The 22,197-nt window shown below is 55.9% G+C and overlaps 1 protein-coding gene across 5 annotated transcripts; it reads right to left on the bottom strand.

Annotated features, from left to right (window-relative positions):
- Positions 1-409: 409 nt before the first annotated feature.
- KIAA0513 (KIAA0513 ortholog) lies at positions 410-21,971 on the bottom strand. 5 transcript variants are annotated; one of them, XM_071756559.1, is made up of 14 exons: positions 21,747-21,971; positions 21,477-21,578; positions 10,916-11,392; positions 9,302-9,401; positions 9,016-9,089; positions 8,809-8,879; positions 8,159-8,366; positions 7,722-7,762; positions 6,401-6,479; positions 6,232-6,309; positions 4,699-4,728; positions 1,916-1,996; positions 758-852; positions 410-632 (listed from the first exon to the last, which is right to left on the bottom strand). In XM_071756559.1, the coding sequence occupies exons 3-14, from the start codon at positions 11,233-11,235 to the stop codon at positions 583-585; spliced, it is 1,227 nt and encodes a 408-aa protein (XP_071612660.1). In that variant the 5' UTR covers positions 11,236-11,392; positions 21,477-21,578; positions 21,747-21,971; the 3' UTR covers positions 410-582. The 5 variants fall into 5 exon arrangements, with proteins under 5 accessions (XP_071612660.1, XP_071612659.1, XP_071612661.1 ...); XM_071756558.1 differs by having other exon boundaries at positions 21,477-21,971; XM_071756560.1 differs by lacking the exons at positions 21,477-21,578; positions 21,747-21,971 and adding an exon at positions 18,187-18,314.
- Between the last annotated feature and the right edge of the window lie 226 nt (positions 21,972-22,197).

The raw sequence follows: 22,197 nt of genomic DNA, 5'->3' as shown, positions 1-22,197 counted from the left end.
CACATCCCTGCTCCAGCTCCCTCTGGGAAAAGCAGCACGAGCTTTCAGCCTCAGCATCCTCAGGATTTCCCACAGGAGCCTCAGAAAGTCACCCAGCACCAAAGACATTTGGCACCACCCCAAAAAAAAAAAAACCCCAGCAGCATTTCATGGGGCAGGGAGGGGGCTGCAGACCCAAGAATTCACCCTTCAACCCCCCCCAGGGCTTGCAGCAGTCACTTGCTTTTTGCTTTCCTCTCGTTGTTTGGTCTTTTGTTGCTGTTGGTTTTGTTTTTTAAGTGACAAAACACACTTTTGAGACTACCTACTCCAAAAAGTGAAGTGGGAGGATCCAACAAAAGGGGGGGGTGGGCCGGGGGGGGGCTGTTTGGTTCCTATTTCTACAGCCAGCCCTGGAGCAGCTCAGGAGTTTGCTGGAGGATCATGCAGGTTTTATTGCAGCTTCTCTGGCTGATTGCTTTGCCTTTTCTTTTGATATTTGCCCACTTTCAGGTTCAGGTAGCCCCAGGGGGGGGGGGTGGTTTCTCCCTTCCCCAACCTCTCTTGGCCACCACCTCCCTTTGCAGCGTGCCAGCCCCGTGGCTACTCGGTGGCCATCTGCTCGATGTGGTCGCTGAGCAGCTTGTATTGCTCTACAGAGGAGAGAAAAAAAGGGGGCTGGAAGGGTGGTGCTGAAGCATCCCGGGGGTCAGAGAGGTGGGATCCATCCCTCCAGCCCCTCGGGAAGGGGTTGCCCACCCCCCAGGTTGCCCCCTACCTTCATCCAGGTTGCCGATGGTCGCCTGCTTCTTGAGGAAATCACTGCAGAGCTTCTTGTTCAAGCCAAAGGCCAGCATGTTGTGAATGAAGGTGCTGAGGAGGGGATGGGAGAGGTTTTTGAAGAGGGATGGAGCAACCCCCCCAGCCCTTCTCCTCTTCCTCCCCACAGCCCCTCGGCCTGGGTGCTGAGACACCCAGGGAGCTCCCAGGGAGGTGCTGGAGTCCCCATCCCTGGAGGTGCTCAAGAAGCATTTAGATGTGGTGCTTCAGGAGATGGTTTGGTGGTTGTGGGAGTTGGATTAGGGCTGGACTTGATGATCTTGAGGGTTTTTTCCAACCTTAATGGTTCTATGATGCTTGGCTGAGGGAGAGCATCCCAGCTCCCTGCTGTTCCTGGAGCTGCAGGAGCAGGGCCCAGGGAGGAACATCAAGCATCCTTGGTGAGACCCCAGCAGGGAGTGAGACCCTGACCCAGGCTGCCCAGAGAGAGCTGCCCCATCCCTGGAAGCCTTCAAGTCCAGGTTGGATGGGGTTTGGAGCAACCTGGGCTGGTGGGAGGTGTCCCTGGGCATGGCAGAGGAGTTGGTGCTAAGTGGTCATTAAGGTCTCTCCCAACCCAAGGCATCCCATGGTTTTATGATTCTTTACACCCTGAGGGATGTCCCCAGTTGGGGAACTTCTGCTGGGTGTCCCAGCACAGCTGCTGAAGCCCCAGGAGGCTGCTGAAGGGTTTTTTTCCAGCCTTAATGGTTCTATGATGCTTGGCTGAGGGAGAGCATCCCAGGTCCCTGCTGCTCCTGGAGCTGCAGGAGCAGGGCCCAGGGAGAAACATCAAGCATCCTTGGTGAGACCCCAGCAGGGGGTGAGACCCTGGTGAGACTTTTGGTGAGACCCTGACCCAGACTGCCCGGAGAGAGCTGTCCCATCCCTGGAAGCCTTCAAATCCAGGTTGGATGGGGTTTGGAGCAACCTGGGCTGGTGGGAGGTGTCCCTGGGCGTGGCAGAGGAGTTGGCACTAAATGGTCTTTCCCAACCCAAGGCATCCCATGGTTTTATGATTCTTTACACCCTGAGGGATGTCCCCAGTGGGGGAACTTCTGCTGGGTGTCCCAGCACGGCTGGTGAAGCCCCAGGAGGCTGCTGGTGCCCTGCTCACCCCAGCTGCCCGAAGGTGATGTTCTCATTGAAGCGCAGGCTGTCGTCACGCTCCTCCTGGCTCATGTGGCACCACTTCTCCCTGCAAGGCATCAGACCCCTCAGGCACCTCTCAGCAGCACCCCAAGAACCCCAGCCCCTGCCCCCCACCCCATCCCTGAGGGACTGGAAAGGACTGGGAGCTCCTCTGGCCACTGGGGGTGCTGGGGGAGGCCCCACACCTCCACCCATCCAAAGAGTTCTCACCCTGGGGCAAAGCAGGAGACACCCCAGGAGAAAGTCACCCTCAACCTTGGCTTTTCTCCTGGAGACCCCAGAAAACAGCACTGACCCCTGAGCTTGGGTTTCTCACCTCTCTTGGGCAAGAGGGACAAGAAGAGGAGGGGTGGCAGGGTTGGAGGTGTCCATCCCTCTGCTGAAGCCTCCCCAGCCTTGGAATGGGGGTAGTGCCAGGAGGGTACCAAACACCTGCAGCAGGGCTCTGAATCCCTGAGATGCTTCCCAAAAATATCCCCCTAGGATGGCAGGAGGCTCCCATCCCCCCTCCCCACCCCTTGGCTTCCCAAATCACAGCCTGGCCCTGAGGATGCTCCAGCTCCACTCCAGCTCCCTGGCAAAGGCAAATTAGGGATTGCCTTGAAGGGAAAGAGGGGTTGGAAGCTGTGGGTGGTTGCAACCAAGACCAGGGGAGTCCCCATCCGGGATTTCTTCCCCACTTGGGAAGAAAATGTCACAGAAATGTCACTGCGGCCGTGCAAGGCTCGGGTGGTGGCAGAGGGAGCTCAGGGCATGCACAGAGGGGGGAGAAATCCAGCCCCAAGGAAAAGCCAAGCCCTTCCCAAGAACTCAGGTGAGGTTCCAGCCAAGGATAAGAGGAGGAAAAGCAAGGAAAAAGCAGAAGAAAAAATAGTTGTATGGATGGGAAAGGAAGAGGAGGAGAGCAGGAGCAGGTGGCAGGTTTGCAGCTGGCCAAGCAGGATGGAAGGGGCTGTGCTGGGGGGGAAGGAGCAGCTGGGAATAAAGGGTCTGGGGGTAAATCCAGAGAGGGGGGGCTCAGCCCCAGGGGGGGGGTCGTGTTGCTGAAATTGGGAGAGGAGGGGGGCTCAGGTTGGCTGAGCCCATAAAAGGGACCCCGGGCAACACAGCCCAGGCTGGGCCTGGGGATGCTGCTGAGCTGAGAGGGGCAGCCCCGGGGGTGAGGTTTGGGGGGTTGTGGGAGGTTCTGTGATGTGTTTAAAGGGAATTTTAGAAGGAAAAGGGAAAAAAAAAAGAAGGAAAAAAAAGAAGGAAAAAAAAGAAGGGAAAAAAGAAGGGAAAAAAGAAGGGAAAAAAGAAGGGAAAAAAAGAAGGGAAAAAAGAAGGGAAAAAAGAAGGAAAAACAAAGAGGGGAAAAAAAGAAGGGAAAAAAGAAGGGAAAAAAGAAGGGAAAAAAGAAGGGAAAAAAGAAGGGAAAAAAGAAGGAAAAAAGAAGAAGGAAAAAAAAGAAGGAGAAAAAAAAGAAAAAAGAAGGAAAAAAAGAAGAAGAAAGAAAAAAGACAGGAAAAAAAGGAGGGAAAAAAAGAAGGAGAAAAAAGAAGGAGAAAAAAGAAGGAGAAAAAAGGAGAAAAAAGAAGGAGAAAAAAGAAGGAGAGAGAAGGAAAACAAAAGAAGGAAAACAAAAAGAGAAAAAAGAAGGAAAAAAAAAAGGAGGAAAAAAAAGGTGTAATTTCTCCCAGATGAATCTCACGCTAAGCAAATAAATAATAATAAAAACCACATCCAAGCCTGGAGGCTGAAAAGAAACCAAATAAAAGGCCTTTGAGCTCAGAACTTCACAGATCTCACTGCTGCCCTGGCCGAGTCAGCATGTTGGGAAATCTTTTTTTTTGCTTTTTTCCTGCCTTTTTATGTTTTGGGGGAAAAAAAATCTTCCCCTGGGAAGAGGGAAACCCCCTGTGTGCCTCCCCTGAACCACTTCCATCTTCATCCCAGCGTGGCAGGGCTGGAATAACATCTCACCAGGAAAACTTGGGCACGACCTGGAGCTGGGGAGCAGCAGCAGGAGGGTGGGATTGGATCCCTGGGAATGGCTTCCAGCCCCCCCTGTCCCCCTGAGCAAGGTGCCCTGGGACCAAAACTCTTCCAGTTGCTTCTGGGTTCCTAAACCAGGCTGGGAATTCCCTGCTCAGCTTCTTACAGCCCCTTGGCTCCCCGAGGGATTTGCTCCAAGGTGGAGCATCCCAAGCTCCAGCAGGAGAGCAGGGACCATTCCCAGCTTCAAGCCTTGGATATTTGAGCTCTGCCTTCTGCTTTGGAGCTTTCCAAGAGAGCATTGAAAAGAAAAATACCATTTTTTTTTCCAGCAGAAGCTGGGAGCAAGCAGGAAGCACAGGAGATGGAGGAGGAGGAGGGGGGGGAAGATGTTTTCTCCATGGAGAGACTCAGTTCATGGCCAAATCCTGCCTGGGGAAGTGTTTCCCAGCAGCTGGGCAGCTGATTCCCACATCAGAGCTCAGCTTGAAGCCCATCAGGGTCCTTTTTAAAAAGCCACATGGCAGAGGAACCCAGTGGAAACCTTTCCAACCCTTTTTGGAAAAGGTGACACCCAGGAAGTCAAAGCTCCTGGGTGGAAAAACACCTTTCAGACCCCCCCCCCCCCCAAAAAAAAAGTGGGTGGTTTTTTTTTTTGGGTGTTTTTTTTTTATGCTTTTTTTTTTTTTTTTTTTTAACCTCCCCAGGGCAGGATTTTGGTCCTGAAGGGAGCTTTTTGGACACTTAAAGCACCGAGTCCGGGGCCAGACACACCTCTGCTCCTCTTCCTCCCCAGCGTTCCCTCTGGAGTGGCAGCAGAAACGGGGCCAAAACCAGTGGTGGGGGCAAGATCATGCAAGACAGAGGGGATGGAGAGGGGCAAGGAGAGAAGAAGAGGTGGAAGGAGGTTGTTAGAGGCAGAGAGAGGAAAAGAAAGAGACAAAAATAGGGATTTAGTTTGGGTTCCTTCCCCCTTACCCTCCTCCCCCCCCGTAACACCAGCCCTTGCCCACCCACCCCAGAGGAGATCAAACCTCCCCCCAGTGATGGGAATGGTCACAAACCCATCAGCAGGGACCCTGCCATGGAAAAAAAACATCCTTGGAGTTTCAAACCCACCCCAGGGGCCCCCAAGCTCCTCCTGCCAGGGATTTAAATCCCCCGTGTCCAGCAAACCGCATCCCAGTTCCCCCAGTAGCTTCCAGTATCCCCTTTGGAGGACTGAGGGGGGTTCACCACCCCCTTCCAACCCCCCTGAGATACCCCAAGCTGCTTGGTGGGACTTGTTCCTCCAGGGGAAGAAGCCTCAGCCATGGGAGCAGCTCCTGGTGGCCCTGAGACATTTCACTGCTGCTCATTTGGGGCTTGATCAAAGCCAAAGCAGCTCTGATCCCACTGGTGGGGAGGTTCCCTCAGGCAATAAAAAAGGCACAAAGGAGAGAGGCTGATGGTGGAGATAAAGGGTGAGATAAATTTTGGTGGATGCACGGAGCATCCCATGGGGTGAGCCAGAGCTGTGGTGGCTCGAGTTGGGCCCTGGGGAGGATGGAGAAGGGTTGGCTGCATCAAGAAGTGCCCTGACTGCTCAGAAAAGGGGCTGCTGGAATGCCCTGAGCTGGAGGAATCTGATCCCAAGAGCACTTCCCAGGCATGGGCTGATGGAGGAAGGAATTGCTCCAGCCCTCGTGGCAGCTCCGTGCTGGAGCAGGAGGTGATGGGCAGGAGCCTGAGGAGCAGCTCACCCAGCCCTGCACCCCATGCCCAAGCATCCAGGTGCTCAGCCACCCCCTGGAATGAGCAGCCCCTTCCCTTTCCAGGGTTTATCCTGATCTTTTTCCCCACCTTGGTCCCCAGGCTGTGCTGGCAGCACTTCCACAGCCCTCCTAGGGACAACCAGGACCCAAGACATCCCCTCTGCACCTCCTCAAAGGGCTGCACCCAGCATCTTCCCCCAGATCTGCTTGCAAATGAACACCAAAAACCTAAACCCTGGGCCAGGTTCTTCTGGACACACCTCTAGGGTTTTGTTCTTGGAAAAAAAAAAAAAAAAACAAAACCAAAAACAAAACCAAAAAACAAACAAACAAAAAAAACCAAACAGAAACCAAAAAACCCAAAACCCAATGCAAAAGGAGCAAGAAAACCTTCGTGCTCCCAGATCCCTCAGAAGATGTGGATCTCACCCACCCACCCCACAGCTCCAGGGTGGAAAGCAGAACGTTTCTCCATGGTCTAGAAGCCATCAGAAGCAGTGCTGTGGGGCTGGAGGGGACAGGGCACCTCCTGTTCCCAGGGGCCGTGTCCTACCTGGTGGTTGGGGACCTCTTCCTGCGCTCGCAGTGCACGGCATCGAAGAAGGCAGCGTTCCAGAACCTCAGGTTGTGCCTGTGGGGAAGGAGAGGTTGGGAATGCTCACACCTCCCATCCCCCCCAGCCTCTCCCTGAGTCCAGATGCCAAGCAGGAGCCAGGCTTTACCAGATGGGCTGCTGCTTGAGGTGCATGTACAGGTAGATCTTCTCTCCTTTCTTCTCCTCCTCTGGGCTCTGCATGGAAACTGTGGGGATACAGGGATACACGGACCCACAGAATTCCAGAGGGGTTTGGGTGGGAAGGGACCTTAAATCCCACCCAGTTCCAGCCCTTCTGCCATGCTCAGGGACACCTCCCACCAGCCCAGGATGTTCCAAACCCCATCCAACCTTCAACACCCCCAGCCACAGCTTCTGGGGACAACCTGGGGCTCAGCACCCTCACAGGGCAGAATTTCTTTCTAATATTTCACCTCCATCTTCCCTCTTCCAGTCCAAAGCCATTCCTCCTTGTCCCATCCCTTCAAGCCTTTGTCCCAACCCCCTCCCCAGTTTTTCTTGTAGGTTCCTGAGGTCTGGATGCCCCCCCCCTTCTCACCCATGCCCAGACTTTACACCCCTCTTGGCTTGGCCCCCAGGCAGCTGTGATGACAAGGTCTGCAAACCAAATACTCATCCTCAGCAACATGAAGAGGACCTGTGGCTGCCTCTGGTGGGCAGAAACTCATTCTGATCGAGGTGTCCCAGGAGGACACTCAAAGGACTGGATGGACCCCTGGGCTGGTAGCACACAGAGCTACCACAAAAGCTCAAAGGGGGAGGATGCCCAAACCTCTGTGATTTCTGCCTCTGAGGACAAGACAATGGGAGATGTCCTTGTGGGACAGGAGCTGGGATAGCTCCAAAACAATGAGAAACCTCCTTTGGAGCACTGAGGAGTCAGCACTGGTCATAGAATCATAGAATTATAGAATCATAGACTCATAGAATCCTAGGGGTTGGAAGGGACCTCGAAAGATCATCCAGTCCAACCCCCCCTGCCAGAGCAGGGCCCCCTAGAGTACATCCCCTAGGAACGTGTCCAGGTGGGTTTTGAATGTCTCCAGTGAAGGAGACTCCACAACCCCCCTGGGCAGCCTGTTCCAGGGCTCCGTCACCCTTACAGTAAAAAAATTTTTTCTGATATTCAACTTGAACCTCCTATGCTCCAATTTACACCCATTACCCCTTGTCCTATCACTGGTCACCACTGAGAAAAGCCTAACTCCATCTCCCTGACACTCACCCCTTACATATTTGAAAACATTGATGAGGTCACCCCTCAGTCTCCTTTTCTCCAAACTAAAGAGACCCAGCTCCCTCAGCCCTCAGGTCCTTCCTGCCCTTCTCCCCATCCCACAACTCCATCAGTGCTGGGCATCACCTCCTACCACTTCCAACTCCTGTTCCTTCCCCAGGGATGCAGCAGCAGTGCTGGCCCCACTCACCTCTCTTCTTCAGCTTCTCCTTGGGTTTCTCCTCCCCTTCTCTGTGGCACAGAAAGCAGTGTCAGCTCCTGAGATGCTGTCCCCCTGACAGCCCCTGCACCAAACCCCTCTGCCCCTTCATTCAAACACCCCCTGCTCCCACACCACTACTGTCCCCTAAAAGCTGCTTGAGGGACACTGGGACGTCCACCCCAATCACACAGAGGTGATGCAGAAGACCACAAAGCATCATCACCATCCCCCAGAACTCCCCATCTCCATGGCCAGGGACCCCCAGACTATCAGAATCCCCATGACCAAGCTATGGAGCACCAGACCAAGCTTGGGGTTGTCTTCCCACAGCCACAACAACCCCTGCCTCGTGGTGACCCTACACCCAGGAGTTTGGTCACCCTGTGACCCCGTGCCTCAGCCCACCCCCCCGGGTGGGCACTCACTCGCTCTTTTTGGGGACAGGACCCTTCAGCTTGGTCTCCAGGCCCCCGAAGAAGCCCTTGACATTCTCTGTCCTGGCTGAGGTGGTTTTCAGCAGCCTCTCTGCAATGTCCTTCTTCTCAGCCAGCCAGCTGTTGGCAGACTTCAGGTAGGAGTCGATGCTGCCCATGGGCTTCTCCTTGGCCTCCAAGGGCAGCACGTGGGGTTTGCCTGCAGGAAACATGGCAGGAGCTCAGTGCTGGGTGCTGCAGATCCCCTCCCAGCTATTCTGGAGACCAGGAGCTGGATGAAAACAGCCCAGACCCCATCCTGAGTCTCCAAGGTCTTTATCCCCTCTGTCTGGGATGGAAAATCCATCCCCCCAGTGGAGGAGTGACCACCACACACCCAGTAATGACCCAAAGGGGTTCACATCACAGCCCAGGGTTGAGGAACATCTGGGGAGCAAATATCCCTCAATGGCAAAGCAGAGCCCCAGCCAGGCTCTCCAGGAGGTTTGCAGAGCTTCTGGGCCACAGAAACTTTTCTGCTTGAGCCAGGAGGCAACCAGAAGCAGCCAGGTTTGGGTACCCATCCACTCCCCACTGCACAGGGCACATTTCACCACTGGTCTCCAGCCCAAGCAAAGCCCAAGGGTTCTGGCACCTCTTACCCAGGTAGTAGTAGGTGAAACACATGGTCATGAGGTTCTTGGCAGGGCTGAAATCATCCATCTGGTGACACCTGAGAGAGAGAGGGGGGAGATGGGGTGAAGACACCCACAACCCGAGCATCCTCCTGCTCGCTGTCCCTCCTCAAGCCACAGCCCCCATCCCAGGAGCTTTTGTGGTTTCATCCAAGCCCCCAGACCTCAACTTACTCGAAGAGCACGAGGGCAAAGGACTGCATCAGGCGGTAGAAGGTCTGCTCCGAGACACACTTGGAGTTGCAGCGCTGGTGGGGTTGAATTTGAGACAGAAAAAGGTGATTTCTGCTCCACGCAGCAACAAGCACACCTTGCCCTGCCTCCAGGGACACCGAGTCCCCTTTGGATCTCCCTGCACTGAAGCCCTTTCCCTCCCCCCCTCCAAAAAACATTCCTAAATTCCCTGCTGCTCCAAAGCCCTGGTAGAGGTCGGTGTCTTTTCCACCCACCCTTCCCTTACCTGGGCGCTCACATATCTGGCAAACCACTCCCTGCCCTTCCCATTTTCTCCACTGCACAGCTCCCCAAACCTGGCTTTCTCTTCTTGGTCCAAATCCTCTCTGGAACAGGGGAAAAAAAAAGAAGCATCAAAACCCAACCCCAAACCCAACCCACACCATTAAAATTGAGGATGTTGCCACCACCCCTCTCCATCCAACCCCCTCCCACGTTATCCCTCTGGGCAGCTGTGATGCTGGATTTGGGGGGAAGGCAGAGGAAGATGGGAAAAGGAGGAGCCATTTTGTCATCTTTGGGCTTATGGGGGTTTTTTTGTGGTTTTTTTCATTTCCTCCCAAAGGCAGCAGGGGAAGGGAAGAGCCAAGGACAGCCCGAGCAGAAGCTGAGCTCCAGAGACAGGCACTGTGCCCCCCAGCAAAACCAACCCCGGGGCTGCTCCTCACGCTCGGCTTGGCAGGAGCCAGGGAGCTGGGGGATGTGGGGCTGGGGGGATGTGGGGCTGGGGGGATGTGGGGCTGGGGGATGTGGGGCTGGGGGATGAGGGATGAGGGGCTGGGGGATGTGGGGTTAGGGGGATGAGGGGTTGGAGGGATGAGGGGCTGGGGGATGAGGGGCTGGGGGATTGGGGGATGTGGGGCTGGAGGGATGAGGGGCTGGGGGATGAGGGGCTGGGGGGATGTGGGTCTGGGGGGATGTGGGTCTGGGGGGATGTGGGTCTGGGGGGATGTGGGGCTGGGGGGATGTGGGGCTGGGGGGATGAGGGGTTGGGGGATGTGGGGCTGGGGGATGAGGGATGAGGGGTTGGAGAATGTGGGGCTGGGGGATGTGGGATGAGGAGTTGGGGGATGTGGGGTTAGGGGGATGAGGGGTTGGAGGGATGAGGGGTTGGAGGGATGTGGGGCTGGGGGGATGAGGGGCTGGGGGGATGAGGGGCTGGGGGATGTGGGGTTGGGGGGATGAGGGGCTGGGGGGATGAGGGGCTAGGGGGTTGGGGAATGTGGGGCTGGGGGATGTGGGATGAGGGGTTAGGAGGTGAGGGGCTGGGGGGTGAGGGATGAGGGGTTGGGGGATGTGGGGCTGAGGGATGTGGGGTTGGGGGATGTGGGGCTGGGGGATGAGGGATTGGGGGGTGAGGGGCTGGGGGGATGTGGGGCTGGGGGGATGTGGGGCTGGGGGGATGTGGGGCTGGGGGGATGTGGGGCTGGGGGTTTGGGGAATGTGGGGTTGGGAGATGTGGGATGAGGGGTTGGGGGATGAGGGGCTGTGGAGGCAGAGCTAGGGGCAAGTGTGAGCTGCTGGCATTTGCATGAGCATCAGCAGAGATGCTCAGTGGGGGAGAGGAGATGGAGACCCCCAGCATGGTGACACCCACCCCACGGTGAGCCCCTCAAGGGATTAAGGAAAAAAGGGGATTAAGGAAAAAAGGGGGAAGCTGGGGGTGCAAGATCTACCCAAGAGAGGGGCACAAACCAGACCCTGCATCCCCCAGCTCAACCCCAAGGCTTCCCCAGGGCTGGGAGCACAGGGCCACACAGGGGGAAAGGACACCAGAGGTGACTCCTGGAGTGGGAAAACCCCTCATCTGGCATCCCATGGGCTGTCCCCTTCTGCTCACCCCCCCGTGAAGATCTTCTCCACGTAGTGGCGGATGAAATCCCGGTGCTCAGCTGCCCCCTGGTCCCGGGCAGACTCCGTGCTCTGCCCGGAGGAGAAGGATTCATTGGAGGAGGAACGTCTGTAGCTGCCCCAGCCCCTGGGGATGTCCCCCATGTCGTTGTCACTGTCTGCTGACTCGGTGGCATCGCTCTCCATCTCCCCCGTGTCCCCGTTGTCACTCGGGGCAATGTGGGGAGAGGGCTCCGAGGGGACCCCCGGGGGGGTTTCGGTGTCCAAGTCGATGAGGTTCCCGACGGGCACCTCCATGGGGGTCTCCATGGCTCTCCCAGGGGACGTGGTGGTGGTGATGGGACCTGGTCCTTGTCCTCTGGGGCCTCACTGGGGTGCCAAGGCCATGGCCGGGGGGATGGCTGGGAGGAAGGGCTGGCTAAGGCAGGCAGGTCCTGCTGGGGACCACTGGGTTACTGTGGGACATCTGAAAGACAGGGGAAGGAGAAGGGTGAGGAGTGAATCACCCCTGGGGACAAGGAGACCACAGGCTGCCAGCTGTGGTGTCCCCAGGGTGCCCATCAGCAGGGGGAAAGGAGAGGAAAGGGGTGAACTGGGCAGGTGGAGGTGGGTGCTCCCCACCAGCTCTGGGAAGAGGCAGATCCAGGGAATGCTTCCTGCACCCTTCAGGTGGGTTTGTCACCCTGCAGCTCTGCTCTCCAGAGAGCAGACAGGAGATGGACCATGATGGAGAGTGATGGAGAGTGATGGAGAGTGATGGAGAGTGATGGAGAGTGATGGAGAGTGATGGAGAGTGATGGAGAGTGATGGAGGATGATGGAGGATGATGGATCATGATGGATCATGATGGATCATGATGGACAATGATGGACCACGATGCTCCAGCACCTCCACATCCCAGGGCAGCAAAAACAGAGCCAAAGAAAGGTCTGCCCTGAAGCTACCTCTTTGTTAATGTCACTTGTGTCCTTAGGTACACTGGTTCTGCCATGGGAGGTGACAAGTGATGCAGCCATTAACCCAGCCCTGAGTTCAGCACTAACCCCACCAGCACCACATCTCCAGAGCCTGGAAACCTCTCCAGAGATTGCAGAAAGCCAGAAAGTCTCCCCCCAGCCTCCTGTGCTCCAAACTCTGGGCAGGACAGAGCAGAAACCCAGCACCACCACCCCAGGAGCACAGGGGACAGACAGAAACCTCAGGATATTGCTCCAAACATCTCCAGGACTGTTCTGGAGTGATGGTGACCCCTGGTTTTGCTTCAGGACACAGCTGACTTTCTGGGCTGCCAGCTGGGTCCTGTTGAGCCTAGGGAGTGCCTTTGGCTCATAGAAGGTCAGAAAAGGGTTAAACAACTCACTGACCAGCTCACCACAAAGCTCTGCCCTTCAACCAAGGCCATAAGAGGTATTTTGAGATGCTGGCAGCTGCTGTGGGTGCCCAGGCTTCCCAGCCATCCCCCCCACCACCTCAGAGATGGTGCTGCAGCCTGGAGCCATCAGGGGGGATTAAAAAAACTGTAATTAAACTGAAGAACACATCCAGACCTCTCCAAAACCCCCACCAGCACATCCAGACCCCTCCAAAACCTCCACCAGCACATCCAGATCCCTCCAAAACCTCCACCAGCACATCCAGATCCCTCCAAAACCTCCACCAGCACATCCAGATCCCTCCAAAACCTCCACCAGCACATCCAGATCCCTCCAAAGTCCCCACCAGCACATCCAGACCCCTCCAAAACCTCTACCAGCACAATCAGATCCCTCCAAAGTCCCCACCAGGACATCCAGACCCCTCCAAAACCCCCACCAGCACATCCAGACCCATCCAGAGTCCTCACCAGCACATCCAGACCCCTCCAAAACCTCCACCAGCACATCCAGACCCATCCAGAGTCCTCACCAGCACATCCAGACCCCTCCAAATCCCCCACCAGCACATCCAGACCCTGGATCCCCCCCCATCTCTTCCACTGTGCCCACCCCAGCAGCTCCTCCAGGCTTGGGGACACGATGGGTCCATCCTGATGGGTGCTGAGCCAGCCTGGCAGGGCTGTGTGGAGGCTCCAGGGACAAAGCTTTGTTCCTGGCCAGGAGAACTCCCTGTGCCTGTAGGGAACAGCTTGTTTCCTCCAAGGGAACTGGTCAGTCTTGTTCCCCTGCCTCCCTCCTGCCATGCCAACACCCTGGGGCTGAGGGACACGGACCCAGCGAGTGCCACATCCTCCAAACCGCCCCAAACCCCACCAAACCTCCTCTTCAAACGCCCCTTTCCCCAAAAAAACCTCCTTGTTTGGATGAGCCCTGAGACTTGGAGGAAACTCCAGCTCCTCCTCCTCCTGGGCTGCTTGTCCCCATCTGCTCCCCTTCACCCTTCCCTTGTCCCCAAAGCCACCCTTGCAGCAGATGCTGCCCAAGCTGCTCAAGTTCCAGCTCCTCCAACTCCATCAAAATCTTCCCCCACACCCCCAAAAAACGAACCCCAGGGAGGCTCTGAGCTGAGACCAGAGACCACACAGACTCAGTGCATGCCAGACCCAGCTCCCAGAGATGGGGAGTGGGATAAGGAGCCCACAGCCTGGCTCCTAACCCCCAGGGTAGGATTTTTGGGTAGGTGATGGGTCCCCCTGGGTCTGCCCAGAGCTGCAATGTTTCTCCTGACCCCTTTTTGCCCCCCACCCACATCTCCCAAAATCAGCTTTCACCCAGGGGTTCTTGGCCAAGCTGCCCCAATGGAGCCATTGCCAGGCAACCTGAAGCCCAGCAAGCTCCCAGCTTTGCAAGAAGAAAAAAAAAAAAAAAAAACCAACAAAAAACCAAATAATAATAATAATAATAAATTTAAAAAAAAAAAATAAAATAGCCCTTTTCTTCCCACTGCCATCAGACACCAGATGGCAGCTCCCTGGGTCTGCTTGGACTTCAGAGGGGAATTAAATGTCTCTTGAATAGAGCTGGGCTGCAGAATCCCCACGTCTGTGCCCAGCAGCCCCTGCTCCTTCCTCCTTTGCCAGCAGCTCTTCATCCCCCCCACCCCACCTCCCACACACGCAGCTCCAGGGAACCCCAAAATCCCTGCAATTCCCATCATTCACCCCCAAAGAGTTTCCCCTCAGGCCCCCAGGGCCCAGGTTGTATTTTGGCTCCCCAAAAAGCCCATGGAAGGGGGGGGAAGAGGGGGTTTCCCTGAATGCACTCAGCCCCCACCTCCTTCCCATTGGAGATGGGGTTTGGGGTTAAAAATGTCCCCCAGGGGCATGGCTGGGGGGCACCTGGGGACTCTGCATCCCACCTGGTGAGGATGAATGTCCCCAGGGTGAGGTTAAAAGGCTGGGGGAAGGGGGAAGGGGGGGGCTGCTGAGCTGAGAAAAAGCAGATCCATCCCCCCCCCCCCTTTCCCATGTGATGATGGAGGAAAAGGATGGGTTCAGTCTCACCAAGGCGAGGGGAACCATGGCACCAGGGGCTGTCCTTGGGGTGACAGCAGAGCTCCCATCCCCCCTCATCCCCATGCCCCAAAAATCCCCATCCCCATCCATCCCCGTCCCCCCTAAATCCCCATCCCCACCCATCCCCGTCCCCCCCAAATCCCCATCCCCCCCAAATCCCCATCCCCATCCTTATCCCTATCCCCATCCCTGGTTGTTACCTGCCCCCAGCAGCTCCGGTTCCCCTTGCTGGGGCAGCAGCATCACTTGGGTCCGGTGTATCCGGCACGGAACGGTGCTGGGGACACCAGGAGGATGGGATCCCTCCCTCTGGTCCCCATCGTGTGTCCGTGTGTCTGTCTGGGTGTCCCTTTCCCTTCCCTTCCCTCCCTCCTTTCCCTCCTCCCTCCCGGTGCCCACGCACGGCTGCGCGCAGAGCCCGCACCGCCTCGGAGGAAAGGGATGAAAAAAAAAAAAAAAAAAAAAGGAATAAATAACCTCCATTGTGTCATCTCGCCAGGGCTGGCACGGATGGCTGAGCATGGCTGGCTTCCCAGAACCATCCCGAACCCCCCCTCCGAACCATCCCGATCCTCTCCCCCCCCCCCCCCCCGAATCATCCCGATCCCCCCCCTGCAGCACAGGGGAAAAAAAAAATAAAAAGCCTTGGAGATGGATTAATCATCCCCCCCCTCCTCCAAACCAGCCCCTCTGCATCCAGACAGCCCAAATATTGAGCAGAACCAGGGGTTCTGCAGCATCCAAGGGGGGTTCTGGGTTTGAAGCCTCCCCATCACTCAGCCCCCTGAGGAGGGGGGGGGGTGACCTGATCTGCTCCCCCTCGTTTGGAGAAAAAAAAAATTAAATAAAAATAGCGATTGAGATGGGGGGAGAAAAAAAAAATAGCAATTGAGATGGGGAAGAAATAATATTATAAATAATGATTGAGATGGGGGGAGAAAAAAAATAAATAGCAGTTGAAATGGGGAGAAATAAAATTATAAATAGCAATTGAGATGGGGGAGGAAAAAAAATGGCAATTGAGATGGGGAAAAAATAATATTATAAATAGCAATTGAGATGGGGGAGAAAAAAAATAAATAGCAATTGAGATGGGGGTGAAATAAAATTATAAATAGCAATTGAGATTGGGGGGGAGAAAAAAAAATAAATGGCAACTGAGATGGGGGGAGAAAAGCCCCAGCAGGGAGGAGAAACAGGGGGAGAGCAGCTGGATGAGGGCAGCACTCGGGGGAATTATTGCTTGCTTGGAGAAATTATTGCTTGCTCAGGATCCCCCTGAATGGGGGGGTGACTTTAGGGAGCAACAGCTTCCCCCCCCCACCCCCAGTTCTGCAGCACTTCCCAGGCAGTGACAGTGACAGTCCCTGTGTCCCCAGAGCATCCCTGCTCCAGCATCCCACACACCCACCCCTTTCAGAGCATCCTCCCCCCCCCCCCAGGGGCAGGGGGACAGTGACAAGTGACACCCCACGGTGGGGCAAACAACCACCTTGGCTGATAAAACATCACCATTTCACCCCCCTGCCCCAAGGAGGTGCCAGGGGCACCCAGAGCAGCAAATTGTGGGTCCCCAGGGAAAGCTCAGAGGGTTGCAGAGGGGACTGCAGCATCCCCAGCACAGCAGCAGCCTTGGCCAGGAGACAGAATCCTCCAGAGTGGCTTTTCAGATGGTTTTTTGGTGCCAAGCAGAGGGATGAGAGGGCTGGGTGAGTCAGTCCTGCCACTGAGCATCCTCCTGGAGAGAGCTGGGATGGGGCCAGGGGCTGCAAAACAGCTCCACTGGAGGGGGGGGATGGGATGAGGCCTTGGGGACGTGGAGCTGGAGCTGAGCAGAAATCCAAGAGCATCACTAATGGATTGTGTGCTGAGGGGGATTATTGGCATCAAGTCAGGGATTAGAAACTGCAAGTCAGGTGGAAAAACCCAGCCCAGAGCCCCCAGGTTTTGCAGAAGGTGATGGGGGGGTCTGACTGCCTCCCCCAGACAGACACCTGAGCTCTGAACCACGATTTGGGGGGCAGGGGTTGGACCTCTCCATTCTGCTCCTGACCTCAGGTTTGCCCCAGGGCACAGGGAATGGGAAATTCCATTGAGGTGCTGGCAGGGCCACTCCTGGTGCTGAACCAAACCCCTCCTCATGGACCAGGATGGGCAGGTTTGTACCTTCCTCACCTGCTTTGGGAACTCACAGCCCAAATTCCCAGGGGATTCATCCTCAGGAGGAGCTGGGAGAGCACATCACCTCCTCTGGGAGAGGCCAAGGATCACAGCAACCCCTCTGCCTCAGGGCTCAGGGTGGGTTATTAACCCATGTGAGATGTTTGAGAGGTGCCAAGGAGCCTGTGGAAAGCTCTCTCTGGTGGTAGCACCCCAAAACACACCTTCCAAGGAGAGGGGATGCTCAGTGAGGTGGAATGACCCTGCTGCCCAGCTCCATCCTCAGCCAAGATCCATCCAATCACAGAACCATCCTGGTTGGAAAAGACCTTTAAAACCATCAGGTGCAACCATCACCCCAGCTCTGCCAAACCACAGCACTCAGCACCCATCACTCAGCACCACATCTTCTGAACCCCTCCAGGGATGAGGATCCATCCACCAGGACCAGTGTTTGATCACCCATGCAATGAAGAAGTTTCTCCAAATCTCCAACCTAAACCTCCCTGGCACGACTTGAGGCCATTTCCTCTTGTCCCATCCCTTGTTCTTTGGGCAAAGAGACCAAAACCCCCCTGGCTCCAACCTCCTCTCAGCAGAGAGCCAGAAGCTCTCCCCTCAGCCTCCTCTGCTCCAGGATCAACACCCCCAGCTCCTTCAGCAGCTCCTCACAACTTCTCCAGCCCCTTCTCCTTCTGCTCCAGCCCCTTCCCCAGCTCCATCCCCTCCTCTGGATACACTCCAACCCCATGTCCTTCTTGTCTTGAAGGACCCAAAACTGACCCCAGGATTCCAGGATCAACTTCACCAGTGCCCAGCACAGGGAGGACCCATCTGCCACCCCCCACCCAGCCTCCTGCACCCACTTCCTTCCCCAAGAGGTTCACAGGGACCCCAGGAGCACCCACAGACCCCCCCAGGGTCCCACCCATGGTCCTGGTGAGCTGGCACCCACTGGGATGTTCAGCACCCTGTTCCCCTTTTCACAGACACAGCCTTGGGGGGGTGGCTGTGGCTGTCACACGTGTCACAAGGTCCTTCCCCAGCCACCACAGGACACGAGCCCAGCCACGGTGGGTGCCAAGCTCCCAGCTGCTGGGGTTGGTTCTGCAGCACCAGGAGAGAAGAAGAACAGGGGCCAAGCAGAAGAACAGAGGCCAAGCAGAGGTTGACATCCCCTACCCAGCAGCTGCAAAGGGAAGCAGCTCTTTTGTGGAAGTTGCTGAAGTATTGGGCAATTTTTTTTTAATTATTATTTTTTTTTGTGTGCTTCAGGGCAGAAAGCAGCCCAGGAGAGCAGGGATGGGTTGAGCTGAAGCTGCTGACAGCTCCAGAAAGGAGCCAAGGTTTCCAAGCCAGAGGGATGGGATGTCAAATCCTGCTGGAAGAAATGGGAGCAGAGCAAGAGGAAGAAGAAATGAGATCCAAAGCCCCGGAGCCCAGGTCCAGACACCCCAGAGCCAGGGCTGACCCCATGGGGGGAGCTGAGCTCCAGCTAAGAGGGGCAGAAGTGTGGCAGGGATGTGCCCAGAGCAAAAGCACAAGACTGGGATGGGGGCAAAGGGACAGCTCAGCCCCACAGAGCCACTTGCACCAGGGATTTGCATTTAAAAGCCCCAGAGCAGTAGGAAACCCCACAGGGTACTCACCCTCCACCACCTCCTGGGCTTCAGGCTCACAAGACAAGGAAAACATCAGGTCCCTGGTACTTTTTTTCCTCCCATGGCCTCTCCCAGGGCCCTCACCACCCCACACCCAGCCCAGGAGCTCCCTGCACCCTTCAAACCCCACACCCCAACTCAACACACAGGGAAACAGCACATTGCAACACCCCTTGGGGTTGTGACATGGCTGCTCAAACCCTAAATAAGCTGCTGGTCCAGGCTGTCCCCCTGCAAATCCCCCCTAATCCAATCTGGCTGATGGCATTAAGTTGGACCCTCCTGTCCCCAACCCCCCTGCTTGTCCAAGGGCTGGGAAAATCCTCCTGTTTCTTTAGTCCTGCTTGTCCAAAGGTTGGGAAAATCCTCCTGTTTCTTTAGTCCTGCTTGTCCAAGGGCTGGGAAAATCCTCCTGTTTCTTTAGTCCTGCTTGTCCAAAGGTTGGGAAAATCTTCCTGTTTCTTTAGTCCTGCTTGTCCAAAGGTTGGGAAAATCCTCCTGTTTCTTTAGTCCTGCTTGTCCAAGGGTTGGGAAAATCTTCCTGTTTCTTTAGTCCTGCTTGTCCAAAGGTTGGGAAAATCCTCCTGTTTCTTAAGTCCTGTTTGTCCAAGGGTTGGGAAAATCTTCCTGTTTCTTTAGTCCTGCTTGTCCAAAGGTTGGGAAAATCCTCCTGTTTCTTTAGTCCTGCTTGTCCAAGGGTTGGGAAAAGCCTCCTGTTCCTTTAGTCCTGCTCGAGGTTTTGCTGCACCAGGACTTCCTTCTCCTCATTTATGGAATGGTTGAAGGATCAGGATCCACACCTGGCTGGCACATCACCATTCCAGCCATGGGAAACCATCACCCTCCTGATGGCCTGAGCTGCTTCTCCTTCATTGCATATTTGTGTGGTTTTCTCCACCTTAACCTGACACAGTGAAAAAATCCCAAGGCCCTGAGCTGACCTCCAGTTTGCCCCAGTAAATCCCAGCTGGGAGCCAGGTTAAGAAACAAACCCCCAAAACCCCAGCGATTTGGTGGGTTGTTCATAGAACCCCAGAATGGGGTTGGAAGGGACTTTAAAGATCACCTAGTCCCAAACCCCCTGCATGGGCAGGGACACCTCCAGCCAGCCCAGCTTGCTCCAAGCCCCATCTTGAACCCTTCCAGGGGTGCCAGCACCCACAGTCCCCGTGGTGGCTGGGTTGGGGTGATGCTCTGCCCTTCCCAAGGGGATCCCTCATCAGAGGGACATTCCTGCACTGCCAGCTGCTGCTTACATTTCTGCTGAGCACAGCAGAGATGTCAGAACCACCCTGCTGCTCACTGCTAACTTCTTTAGGGGAGGAAAAAGCCTCCCCCGGGGTCCTCTCCATCAGCAAACATCTGCTGCAGGATGAGGGGGCAGAGCTCAGCCAGGGAAGCAGGAGGCAGGGAGTTGGGATGAGGGGGGGATGATTGTCCCCATCACCTGCAGAGCATCAGGAAGGTGTGCCAGGGAAAAGGAAAGCAGCTGAAGCTCTGGATGAGTCCTTCCCAGGGAGATGCTGCTGGCCAAGGTGGAGCAGCAGGAGTGGGGCTCCTCTCCCCATCCTTCCCCTGAACAGTGTTTGGCTCCATCAAGCATTTAATACAGAAGTAGCTGGGCACTGCAAACACCCCACTGCTGCCTGCACGAGGAGTTGGTCCCAAAGAAGGCTTCCTGCAATGAAATCATTCCCTCTCCTCTCCCTTCCCAATAAAGCAGGGGGTGGGAGCAGGGCCAAGCATCCGAGGAGCAGCAGCTGCAGGGAGCAGAGGGAGCAGGAGGTGGTTCTGCTCCCTCCTGCCCATGCCAGGCAGGAGGTGAGGAGCAAACACAGGAGTGCAAAGGTTGCACAGCTCAGCTTCCTGCTCCAGGTTGGTGCCAAGCACCCCATTTCCTGGGGGAAGGTGGTGGCAGGGCAGCACTGCAGCTCCATCAGAGGGGGAAAACCCCACTGTGCCTCCAGAAACCCCCCCAAAAAAAGCTGCTTGCTGCCACCTGCACTGCTTGCCCCACACAGCAGGCATATTTTATGTCCCCTCTCTGTTGCCTGCCTCGGGGTGACAAGCCACCTCCAGTGATGCCACCATGGCCAGGAGGAGCATGATGCTCCATCTCCACCCCATGCGTGGGACAGAGGAGCCCCTGGCAGCCCCGTTGGGCCCTGTTTGGGACATGAGCAGCTCAGGATGGATCCATCCAGTGTTTTGGGAGATGCCAGTGGCAACAGCACCAAAGGGAAGGGCACCAGGAACGTGGGTGCTGAGAGCACAGCGTGCTGGCAGGAGACTCAGTGTTATTCTTCTCCTTTCATTTCCAAACCCTGACGTGGGATTTTGAGCAGGCCCCCTGAGAAATTCGCTGGGGTGTCACCTCCCCACAGCCCCCCCTGCTCTCACAGCTCAGGTACTGAACACCTCCAGCATCCCCTGCAACCCTCACCATGGGGCATCACCACCCCAACCTTCCCAACCAGCAGCACGGGGGCAGGGACAGGGAGGACAAAAGACCTATTTTATTATTTCCCAGGAGGAAACTGCATCCCGATTTGGTTTGCTTTAAGACCTTCCACATTCGGAACCCAGAAGAGGAGGAAACCAACCCAAATTCCCTCCAGGAGGCATCAGAGGCAGCTTTGCCTCCTGGTCCTGGAGCTCGGTGCAACACGGCTCCTTCTGATGGGTTGGGGTGCCAGTCACCCCCAGGGGATTATTTCTTAACATGCACCAAATTTACCACAAACGGAACTCATTTTCCACTTGCACACCGAAGCCTCTTCCCTGGCAAACCCCATCCCGGAGCTCCCGGAGGGGTGTAATTTCCTCTCCAGTTCCAGCAGCCAGCAGTGCCTCTCGGCTGTCTGTTTGTGTAAAGCTCTCTCACATGCCGGGTAACAGCCCAACAAGGAATTTATAAATATAGTCTTTTCAGGCTGTAATTGTCACTCCCGCCATCTGTTTGAAAGGAGGGAGCCAGGCAGCAGCGCGGGGGAGGTAAAAATACAGAGGGAAGCACCAGGGGGGTGCCATGGACCAGCTTCCCAGGGGAGATGCCTTAACTTGGGAACACGCAGGACCTGCCCTTGGACCGCTGCCCAGCGACCCTGGGGCTCAGAGACCCAACAAACACCGAGCTGCAAACCACAAATCAAACCCAGCAACTTTTTTGCCATCCCAAACCTTTTTTCTTTGCCACGCCGGGGTGCGGATCGGCACCCGATGTTTCCTCTCGGCAGCTTTGCCCTTCCCTCCCCAGGGATCCCCAGTTTGCTTTTTACCTTCAAAATGTGGGTGCTGCTCCTCCCGAAGGGTGCGAGGGTTCTGTCGGGCAGCGATGTCCCCGGGGTGTCCCGGAGAGTTGGGTGCAGGCTGGGCAGAGCCTGAGAGAGTTTTGCAAAAGTTTGCCGGGGCAGGGAAATGAATCAAAGGCACGATTAAAAACCAAAATAAAAGATGAACGAGGAGAGGTGGTGATGAACCCGGTGCTTTTCCGGAAAATTGTCCCAAAATAGGGAGCCAGGCAGAGGTGGGGGAAGGACTGGAAATACCTGTTGCTGCTGCCGGAGCCGGGAGGGCACGGGGCTGGAAGGAGAGGTGTGGCAGAGGCCAATGTCACCGCCTCCTGGGCTGTCACCAACACCAACACCTTGGCAAAGAATTGGGGACACGTCAGGAACCGGTGCTGGAGGTGGCTGGATGCATCCCGCAGCCTAAGGCCCCCGAGGGTCTTTTCCCTCCCGGGGAACGGACCCATTTCTCTCTGCTTTTGCACCAGGCTGGGGCTGTAGGTCCCCAACTCATGGCCAGGACCCCCCCATCCCGAATCTCCAGTCCTTGGGATGTCCCCAGGCACCCGGTCCCCACCTCCCCCTGCAGCACGGAGCGGGTTCAGCCAGAGGGGATGGGGGGAGGGAACATAAAAAGGGCAAAAAAAAAAGAAAGAAAAAAAAAAAGCAGCTTTATTTCTCCCTGACATTTAATAACCTTTATTGTCCCAGG

This window comes from Heliangelus exortis, chromosome 13 (assembly GCF_036169615.1).
Source record: "Heliangelus exortis chromosome 13, bHelExo1.hap1, whole genome shotgun sequence".
Classification (NCBI taxonomy): domain Eukaryota; kingdom Metazoa; phylum Chordata; class Aves; order Apodiformes; family Trochilidae; genus Heliangelus; species Heliangelus exortis.
This window is presented reverse-complemented; position numbering and strand designations above follow the sequence as displayed.